We start from the raw sequence: 11639 nt of genomic DNA, 5'->3' as shown, positions 1-11639 counted from the left end.
TTCATCTCACTTGAGTCATTTAATAACACTGTAAAAAAACGGATGACAACTGAATAAAATTGGATAAGAAGCTATGTTAAAACCAAAATCAACTGGAAAGGAAACATCTGTGACCTGTTTTAAGATTCTACCCTGGCATTTGCAGGAGAAACTGAAGAAAGTCATGAATGATCTCAGTCACAACAGTGAGTGCTCTGGAGTATAACCAAACCAGGTATCTTGCAGATACAAATCATATACATTAGGAGCTGCAAATAATTTCTGATGTGATTGTTTTGTTCCCTGATGAGAATTATCACGCATATAAGATATCAGAAAGCAAGTATCCTTAAAAAATCACAGCAATTCTGAATGCAGTTTGACTTTTTGGATACATTCCTAGGGCAAATAAAATGAACAATGTGACCATGAAGACAAGACATAAGAAATGAAGATTAAATTGGCAAGCATCATATGAAACCTTACATTCACAATTGACTGAACCTGAGAAATAAAGGCAAAAGTAAACCACCAGATATTTAACTCAGAATAGTGAATGGCATTCATCCACCTCCTCTGAAAACATTCATCGCTGTACATAAAATATGCCCTTCTCTTTACATCCAAGCCTCTGTGTATTGCATGGATAAATAAAACACAACATTTTTGTGTTTATGTGCTCTTTTTCACTTCTGGCTTAAAGTAACTTACTATTTTTTTGTCATTACAAGAATTTCCAGTACGATTACTTTACATTCCTGTTCCAGCTGCCCTTTCACCAATATGTCACATACTGCAAGCACCTCTGCTACTCTGACCATGTCCCTAACAATGTTATTACAGTCAGCCTACAACAGTCCCTCTTATCAAACAAACTGTTGACAAACATACTGAATCTGTTTCTCTCTCAGTTACCATCCTGTCCTCATTCCAACCATTTGTATTTGTTTATTGACATGCCAAATATACTAATTATAACAAGTACAGCATAATACTGTTGCTATTACCTTAACACATTATAAACACAAAATATTACTGGCACCAATTTATTTATAAACCAGTGATATATATATATCTATATATTTATAATTGATACATTAGTCTTCATCAATGGCAGGACAATGCAATACTATGCAATGGACCAGTGTCCATACACCCAGATATAATTGTACTTTGTAAACACTCACTTCTTGTCAAAAAGTGGGAGTTTTGAACGTACTGCACCTTCACAAATCATCAACCTCTGGGTTGCATTAACATTCCTCTTTACACATTTCTCTCCCTGTAGTGTGGTAGCTTGTGTCTGTGCAGATCCCAGCAGTTGAGACTGTTGTGGAGTTCCTGATAAGTTTGCCCCTGTCACTTTTTCCAATGATCTTCTAAGAAGAGCAATTTTTGATGATCTCATTGCATCATTCAGACTTGAACCTTCAATTCTTCGTGCAAAATCCACTGTTGAATTCCTGCTTCCAAAGCCAGCAGCTTGATGGAACAGTATGTCTCTTTGGTGTTTTGAAGAAATTTGTGATTCCTGCAAGTCCCAAACCGATGAAGGCATATTCTCAGCATCCATTACACCTGGATTACTTCCACCATTATTACTGCTCTGTTTTCTTTCAAAATATTCAACGATTTTACTGATCTGTTGAGGCTGTCCTCCTATACCATTAGAGCTTCTGTCCTCCCAGTAGGACAGATCTCCACCACCTAAACTTGAAATGTCTTCTGAACTGTCCGTATATACTGACGATGAACGTTTAGCAGCAAATAAAAGTGAATGATGTGGAGCACCACGTGTCAAAACACCACCAGTTGCTCCAGTAGTTGCCAAGTCATCCAGATCTCCTAGTTCACCACTGCCAGACCTTAATGAACTCACAGTCGTTGTTGATACAGCCGAGTCGTCGAGTAAGAACAAGGAAGAAGCTGCAGAGGATGAAGATAATGTTGCAGATGAAGCAGTATGGTGACTGCGTGTGGATGCATGGATTCCTGGAAACTCTGATGGTGACAACAGGTCACCAGCTGTACAACCAAAATCTTCACCAACACTGCTGAAGAAGCCAGATTCACAGGAACCACGGCGTCTTAAAACAGATGACGGATATCCCAAACTACCTACAAGGTCTTCAGACAGCAACAAACCAGGATCTGCAAGGTTGAGACTTGAAGAACAAACTCTCTGATTTAGAAGCAAAGGATGCTGCAGCTGTGTTTGAGGTAGTTGAAGTAAGGTGGAAGAAGTACCTGCTCCCTTTTTAATTTGTTCAGTCTTTGAACTACATTCACTGTTTTTGAATAAAGGGTGTGTAAATAATGAACTAGCTGCAACTGCTTTACATTTCTTCGATGTCAATGAACCAGAAGATCTTCTACCAGCAGAATCCTCTGAACATTTGAATACTGATTTCTTTGGTATCTTCTCATCATCTTGATTATCTTCACATGATGTTAGTGAAGGAGCCAAATTCTGTGTTAACAACGGAGGTGGTGGTACTAGGCCAGAATTTGTTAGTATTCTCCTACGCATTAAAGTCGGAGATGCCGGCAAGGACAGGGGTTGCTGAGTAAGCCTGTGAGAACTTGACATTTTTGTGTTTCCATCCAAGTTCTGAGGAGACAAACACCTTTTCTCATCAAGGGTTGAGGACCCATTCTTTTCTGGTAAACTGACTGATGCTTCAGAACTTGATGCATCTGTAGGCGGGTCTCCAGTAGGAGTGCTGGGGGGTGTTGGTCCATAGAATGGAGATGGCAGTTCAAAACAGGAAGAGAACAGGTCTCCACCAGTTCCAGACACAAAAGTATTCGGACTTCCTCCTTTATTAAGACCTCCCAATATTTTCTTCACACCTCTGAACTGTGACAAGGTTGCAAATGGGTTTGTTCTTGAAGACTTGTCTCCTGTTGACATTGGTTTATAGTGGGGATCTTGTTTCACCATGCTCTCTCCAACATGTTTGGGGGTTAGGAGCAGCATGTCTGTTGACTGTTGTCTTGGGAGAACAAAGTGACAACGTGCTTTGTCACTTGGTGCTGTGTGAGGAGGGAACACTACACAACCAGCATCTTCAGAAAGAGACCGTCGATGACTTGCTGCAAACAAAAAAAAATATATATATATAATATTAGACCTTGTCAGTTTAACGCACTTTTGGCTATTAAAAAGGACAACAAGCTAATAAAAAGGTTATTGGTACTGAGAGAGTTTCAGTTATTTCTGTGTGGATGACTTCTTTCTATGACAATCAAATCCTCATAACAGTACCACATGGGCAGAAGCAAAGACACACAGTACAGTGTACAGCTTACAACTGTACAAGTTAACAAAGAAAAAACGCAAATCTTGAAGTGACACATTCTTGTGAAATCAGCCTTTAATAACAGTGTCCTTATATAACTCAAGCATCAAACAATCCTGCCTTAAATGTTTAAGCAATGTAAAAAGTAAAGTAAAGGTATCCCTATAATAGGCCATGGAGGCCCCTAGGATTGTGAGATGTTGAGGTTCCCACATTTTCTAGACAATCAGCTCATAGATGGCAGCAAAGTTGTCAGTCCTACATGCCAACAGCCCTTTACCCCCAAGAATATTCCAAGAATATTCCTGGTACTCATTTCTGCTAGAGACTGAGTCGACCCCAGGGCCATAGTGCGACTGGAAGGATTAGGTCAATTGAAAAAAATTAAATTACTTCATCGGGACTTGAACCCGCGACCTTCCAGCTTGTAGCATAGTGCCTTAACCAACTATGCTACCACATGCTCCCATTTAACCAATGTGTGACTTCAAATTCAATATAAATCATCTTAAAAATAATAATTAACTCTACATAACGGATTTCTGGATTATGACACCATGTAGTATGGTAGATGAATACTAACATTTTGGGGGAACATACTGCTTCCATATTCAGGTGACTTCTACCCTGAAGTTGTAGGCAATCTGTTCCTCCAAAACACTGGTACTCAGCAACATACTTCGCATTTTACAAAAGTGCAATGCATGCACGCCCTATAAGATGGATCACTTCCAGGATCTGTTGCTGTGGGTGGGTTTTCTTCGTTAATTGTTAGCCTGTATGCATTTGTACTGTGGGTCCAAACACCCACAGAAAGAATTTATGTGAGCAATGTGTGTCACTCCTGCCAGACCAGCTGATGTTTTATACATGTTATAACAAGTGCCTAAGAATAAATTTACTCCAACTATCATGTCAATGAAAGTAAATGACTCACATTTCTTGAGCTGTGCCTTATCCCTGTTCTCAAGTAAGGCCTCTGCTTCAGCAGCACTAGTTGGTATTACTTCTTCACTGCGAGCTCCCAGGCATGATGCCACTTTGCCAGTCTTCTCATCTGACCCCAAGCTCACACATGTCAGCAAACGTTTTTCACTGACATTTGTGTCCTGCTGCTTACTATTCTGGTAGTCACTGATTATCTGCTCCAGGCTAGTTACAATTTCTGAGAATGATGGACGACTTTTAGGTTCAAACTGAAACAGAAGGGCAAATGCACATCTCACAACACAAAATCAACATGAATAATCAGAAAATTTGATTCGATTATACATATTTTCAAAATCTTTACTATTCTGAATATGTCAGCGACCCTGGTGTTGATATGTGTATATTGCAGATACAAATATATTACTGCAAAGCTAATTACACTACAGGTATTTCTACTGATGTTACCTCTGCATTTCATTAAATATTTGCTTTACCAAAAAATGTTTAAAAAAGCTGGGATTTTAACGAAATCTGTATGTTATACCATACCATTTTCTTGAGAAAAGCAGACAGTTTGAGCTGGGCTGCATGCAAAGTAGGAATTCTATGGGATGAACATGAACCAAGACTGAATTCAACTTCACACCATTTAGTGCAGCCCATTCAAGTTGAAATCCAATCAAAATCCATTTATGAGAATCAAAACAGAAACATACATATGAAGTGATGCAACCATCCCTGTATTCCCACAGAAGTGATTACTAACTTCATTAGATTGCAACTTTTTGTGTTATGTCATAAAATCAGCTACCACACAACCTTACATTAAGAAAGCGTTTTTGTCCCCCTTTTATAAGCCATGGTTTGTCAAAAAATGTTCAAAACTATTAGATCAAAGGAAACAAGCCAAACTGCAACAGTGACAGGATATGAGCCAAATAAATGTGGATAATCTGAAGAATGTAAAACATGAAGCTAGCAAGCATTTCAGGAACGAAAAGAGGGAATACCTGAAAGACAAATTATTGAACTTACAACACACAGTATGAGCAAGAACATTAGCAACTTATATAGAGGTATAAGTGAACGTGAGATGGGATGCTAATGTAAAACACTTTACGGGATTCTCAAGGGTAATTCTGGCTTATGTTACTTTGGTTTTACGTACCTTTCCCGTATGTACATATCCCCGCTTAACATGTGATTCCACTGCACTAGAAGTATTGGTTAATAGAACACCCCTGTTCATGACTCTTTGAAAGTTGAGACATGTTGGGGTACCGAGTAAATAAATATCATTTTATGTTGTAATTTGATAGTGTTTACTAAATTATACTACACTGGATGTGAAACATGTTGATCTGTATACAGTCATTTCTGTCTTAAACATAGAGGAGGAGACACAAACTGAATAATTATATAAATACAAGAAAAATACACTCACAGTGCAACAGGAAAATGCCAACTTCAAAAAATCTGGTGGGCATGGACCACACATCTCACTGAAGGCAAGATAATCCAGGCCAAAGTTCTCAGTCCTTGGTAAGACGTCTGGGTCAGCCTCCACTCTGGCAATTAACTCGCACAAAACAATTCCATATGAGAACACATCTGATTTCTCATCATACCACTGACCCTTGAGGCACTCTGGCGACATCCAGTAAGGAGATCCCACTGTGGGTAGCCGGTATCCACCACTACACCAAACACCACAAAATATATTATTCACTATCTAACTGCATGCAGCACAGCCCCTAAGGGGTTAACAACTGCTCAGTTAGGCAAGAAATACACCACCTCTCATGGATCTCAAATGTTCATTACTGTGTTCCTTTGATTCCACTATTGGGTCCTATCCAGAGCCACTTAAACCCAACTGACACCTTCACACTCTATTGCTTTAAGGTTCGTTATAATAACATACCCTCACGCATGCCCACGTCTCCCAAGTCGATTTTACATGTATCTCTCATCTTTCCCGTGTGCATTACATACCCTACCCATTTCATCTGTATTTCTTTGTGGTCTATCTATAATGTTTAGAACAGATACATTATACAGTGCCAAATAACATGTGTTAATGATGATCAGTGAGCAATGAATCGGAAAGGATGCAGAAGGAAATAGTCATGATTCAATTTCAGGTCTTATTCCAGGACACACTCTTTGGGACCTAACCTAACCTTTCTCTCTTAGATCATCCTCAAACTAAATCTATGAGTTTCCCAAATGGTGAGTTACCAAGTTTCACACCCAGACTAAACAACTGACAAAACTACAGTTTTGCATATTATTCGTATAATCTCTACATTTCTAGGCAGTAGACAGGAAGACAAAAGATTCTGAATGCAACTGTGGCAAGCAGTCCCTCATTTTGATTTGCTACTGTTATTCTCATATATTTGAACTCTGCCACATTTTCAAAGAATTTATTACCCGCCTTCATGTTATGTTATAATCTGGACTGGAAATGGGGAAAGATGCAGAGCTCTTCATTCTGCAGAAGCTATTTGCAGTACTTCAGACGTCATAACTATCATTCCCATCAGTGATATATGTAGGAAAAAAATTCTAGAGCATACACTGTAATAATTTCCTTTCAGTATCTATTAGTCATTACCCTGGGCCTTTTTACTGATATGGAGCATCTAGTGGTTCTAAAACATCATTACCACTTCTGGATACAACAATAATACACATACAATATTACATAGTCCAAATATGTAAGAAATGTAAACTTATTTTGTAGTGGACTCTACAGCATCACTAAGCATTATAAATGCTACAACATAAGCCTGGATCATACCCAAATTTGGTTATTTTAATTCATACAATCTAAATTATAATAAACTAAATAAACCACATTTCAATCAGGCAACTCCAATCTGTGTCACCTAAAGGATACTTTTTTCATGGCATTTTCTTACTCAAACATACAATGCTCCCCTTGTCCCTCGAGTCATGCTAAAACTCATACTAGATCTAACTATTCTAACAATACAAGAAACCATGAGAATTCAGTCACCAACATGACAAGTTCTAAGCTGGACAGTTGGAGCAGTGAGTGGGATCTTCTCACTCTTCACCACAACCAGAAAGGCTCTAGGGCCCTCCCAGGAATCTATCCAGCTAGGACAGGGTTTCTTTCTTTCGAAGTAAGAACAAAGTGCAGGTAAGTAAAGCAGCTGCAGTACAAAGCTGAAGCTAAGTACTCACTTGAAGCTTTACTTCCATGCCTCCTATATGCCTTAAGAAGCAAAAGTACCCACCCTTCATTTAGAATTCAACTGCTTTCCTAAGACGATGACAATATCTTCAGATGTTCTCTATTAGGTCTGCAGTAGGAAACTGACATTTTAATATGGATATCAGATGGCATGGTACTGTAGCATGTAGAGCCGTTGCTATGAAATGACCATGAGATAAGCTGTATCTAGACAATGGCTCGCTAAACACGTTCCCGCAAAAACAGATGGTTGCATGGCAATGCATAATAATAATAATACAATATGTACTTTCTAAACAAGAAACAAACAAAGAAGAAAAACTTACAGGGGATCAGGAATTTTGGCTGCAAGTCCAAAATCTCCTACCACAGCCATCATCTCGCCATTTTCTTCATTCTTCTTGATCAGAACATTCTGAAAGCATATAAAATGGAACTTCAAACAGACGAGAAACAATAACAGAACAAGAAGGTACAGGCAGGTTTCTAGATTGAATGAAGACAGAAGCAAGCTCTGCAAGATGAAAGTAAAAGGAAAAGGACTGAGATCATGGTGGGAAACTGAGGAGAAGGGGCTTGGGGAGAGATAGATAGAGACAGAGAAGCTTTACTATTACAGGACTCATATAAAAGTGGAAATATGGAAGAAATAAGAGGTACAATTACACATTTTCTGTTATCACTATTGTCTGTTGTGCTCAGGACCTAATCGAATTATGCAGGTGGGCAATATCATGAGAAACGCAGTGATTTGTACATGGGACTAGTATTGGGAAACCTGGCAGGTAACCTCTCAAGAAATGTCAACTTGGAAGACTGCGAAGGAGATCTGAGGACAACGCTGCTATGAATCTTAGAGTGAAAGGTTCTGAGAGTGGAGTTGGATGTAGTTGGCTCAGGCTCATGTCACATGACAGGCTTTCATATTAATGGTGTTGGAACTTCAGGCTCTGCTACCAGAGTGTTTGTATAATAATTATTCAATGAAGCACCATCTAGTGCCTTCAGAGGATACAACTATATAACACACCCAGCAAAAACAGGTGTAGGATTGAATTCTCAAATCTGCACTGCAACAATTTTCTTTAAGTGTGCTCATCATTCCGACAGGGCTTTTACTGATCTCAGACACCTACCTTGTTCTGAAAAGCCATTTCCACCCCTGTGGGTCATATGAAGAATAACATTTACTGGCCTGAGCATTTGCATCATCCAAAAATGTTACAGTGACTTCCAAAATTCTGCCTGTTGGATGTTGCTAGAGTAACTTCTGCGGACAGTCTTCAGTTCTATGAACATGCTAACACTAACTAAAGTTTAAACTAATGAAAGACGTCACACAGGCATTACTGTGACTTATACTTTTAGTGTGGATTTGTTCTGCAGTGGAAGTACATTTTCTAGTTTACCTACACGTGATCCATTCACACTACTGATGCACACATATTTAATTTGTATATAATGGCACAACAAAGATTGGGCATGTGGAGAGTTGCGGAGGTTTGTTACTGGAGTTGTATAAGAAGAAATTTTTTTCTTAGTTCCCTGAAGGTACAGGGCATACAACTGTGTTCTTCACCTCTTCAACCCCTGTAGGTAATACACCATCTTTAAATAACTGATGGCAGTTAGGATCACGACCTTCACAGATGCGATACTGCATGACTTCATCACTGTGCTTGTTTCTGCTTTAACCCTCTGTCAAGCCATTTCAACTCACTGCATACTGGTACCATAAGATCAAACAATTTAAATTTCTTTTAAACATTTTAAACATGATAAGAGATGATGAAAGCAGTCTTCCAGGATGTGGCACCGTGTAGATGCGGTGTTAACCAACGTTTCAGAGGAACGTATCGCCTCCATCTTCAGGGTAGAAGGAAAAATAAGAAAATCCGCAAGCAAAGAGACAGTGAGAACAAGTGCAAGTCTGCTGTCTTCATAATCACCACCGTGAAAACCTCAAATCTTACATGATAAGAGATATTTAATTTTACTATGTTCTACTATATTAAGTGGGGTATAGGCTCATAGTCTGCTCAATGCAAAGACTATTTATTGTCTTCTGGTGTGACACCATGTAACTTGATAATTAGCTAAAGAGCAACATTTTGGAGGAGCCTGCTGTCTGCATACTGACGGTTGAAGAACAAGCTGTAGGAAGCAGGTTCATTTGAAACGCTTGCATCTACATAAAAAATTACATTGTGTCATAACCCAGAAAACAGTAACTGGAATAGTCACAATTATGAGAGATAAAATAAATTCCAAAAAATTCCAAATGCTACCATAATTCTGATGGAAGGACAAACAAATTACATGCACTTCTCTGAAAATTTCATTTTCACATAAAGCTAATTTTACAGGTTTAATTTTGTTTGCTAACAGAGAGAAGGGAAATCAATATCGCACAGTCTTCCATATGATTTTACGTATACGAACTGAACTAGCAGTTGCAGTGATTAACTATATTAATTTAGAGAAAAAACTTGACCATTTCAAAAGCCAAGACCCTATAATTTCTTCTGGAAACAGATGGGCCACTACCTGGCCATGTTACCCGGATTGCTTGTCTAGTCTGACTAAGTAAAAGACTGGATAACTGCCAACAGACAACACGGAGCCATCCACCAATAAGATGAGCAGCTGTTGAAAAATAACTTACCACAATTTATGGAAGCACTTAAGTGTTGTGGTACACATCCACCACACACAAAAACAGACTGTACAATCCAATTAATGCAATGTATTCTTCACTGAAACTGTATTATTTAAATAAGCATTACTCAGCTATTACATATCAAGCTTTAAAGTTTACCTCTTTTATACGTGTGTCAGACTTTGTCTCTCAGCCTTCGGGGTTAACACAGATTGAGGATGAGATTATGGGTTTTCATGGCATTGGTAAAGACTGAGATTTATACTCTTCTGGATTATGATACAGTGTAATTTGATAAGCAGTTGTCAGTGTTTCACTGCCTACCAAAGTACAAGGTGTCATTACCCAAAAGGCTACAGTCTTCATACAGTGTGGGTGTCTGGCAAGACACTACATGGACCTCAAAGACAGGAAGTAACAGGATGATGCAAAAAAATACCCAATGACTTTCATAATTTGTACTCTTCCCTTGATATTATCAGAGAGACAAAATGAAGGAGAACGTGACAAAGTGATAATTCTGCATATATGAGAACAGAAGAAATGCATACAAAATTTTAGTCAGAAAACCTAAGGAGAACACATCACTTGGTAGGGATTTTTTAATATAGACAGATAATCAGTGTGGCACTGTGTGAAGATGGGAAGACAATGTTGAACAATTACTGCTCTAATACATTTGGAACAAGATACGTTAATCAGCCTCTTGTTGACAAGTGCTACAAAATATGTATGGGCCTTAGCTCTGAAATGTGACCTTCAGGGTAAGATACTTATTTTATTTTATTTTATTTTATTTTAAGATACATACTTATTTTATTGTTTCACTGTGTGTATCCATATCCCAAAGTTTGGTGAAAAATATATTGTTCACTTTTTATTAAGGATTACATGGTAATGGTGAGTCCACATGCCAGGAGAGACTCAGCTATCTGGTTGTTTTTGGCATATTCTTCATAGCATAAAGCTACTTCCTGCAAAATGCTGAGTTCTCATGCAGTATTTCAACCTCTGTGGTTCCTTTACCTGTCTTCCTGCTTGTAAATCTATTATCATGGGCTCCATATTGCATTGTCCTTTAATAATCTCATATATTAGGTGATTAAACAAGGGATGATGCTGTCTGATCATCTTTTGAAAATGGTTATTCAAGGCAGCCAGTACAACATTCTGCTTACTCTTTGACCCTCAACACAGAAATATGTTCCTCCGAAACTTCAGCGAGCTATTACAAAACATTACCAAGCATTACAACCCAGATGACTGTACTCTTGAACAAGCTAAAAATTCGCAAGAAACATACAGACAGAGTTACGAATTTATAAACAACTTACTATATTTGTGTTACAACAAAATTAAAGAAATGAAAACTGATTAATGGATGCAACAATTACATGCAAGGAAGCTGCACTTCAGGTAAAATGTCTCTCGGGCCAAATGTTTTAGGCGCAAGTCTTTAGGTGAAATGTCTTCTGGGTTAAAAGCTGTGGGTCAAATGCCATGACACCATGACCACCATTTCTTTTGGATTAATATGGTAAAG

At 38.4% G+C, this 11639-nt stretch overlaps 1 protein-coding gene across 1 annotated transcript in view; it reads right to left on the bottom strand.

Moving 5' to 3' along the window:
• The window catches only part of LOC111862703 (tyrosine-protein kinase ABL1), a 99432-nt gene continuing 87793 nt past the window's right edge, over positions 1 to 11639 (bottom strand). Inside the window, exons 5-8 of the mRNA XM_023848320.2 lie at positions 7764 to 7852; positions 5656 to 5908; positions 4219 to 4477; positions 1 to 3075 (exon numbers count right to left, since the gene is read on the bottom strand). Coding sequence (XP_023704088.1) covers positions 1163 to 3075; positions 4219 to 4477; positions 5656 to 5908; positions 7764 to 7852 — 2514 coding nt within the window. The 3' untranslated portion in view covers positions 1 to 1162. The remainder of the gene's footprint in view (positions 3076 to 4218; positions 4478 to 5655; positions 5909 to 7763; positions 7853 to 11639) is intronic.

Source organism: Cryptotermes secundus, unplaced genomic scaffold (assembly GCF_002891405.2).
Source record: "Cryptotermes secundus unplaced genomic scaffold, Csec_1.0 scaffold5, whole genome shotgun sequence".
In the NCBI taxonomy this organism is placed as follows: domain Eukaryota; kingdom Metazoa; phylum Arthropoda; class Insecta; order Blattodea; family Kalotermitidae; genus Cryptotermes; species Cryptotermes secundus.
Note: the sequence above shows the minus strand (reverse complement) of the source record. Positions and strands in the feature narration are given on the sequence as shown.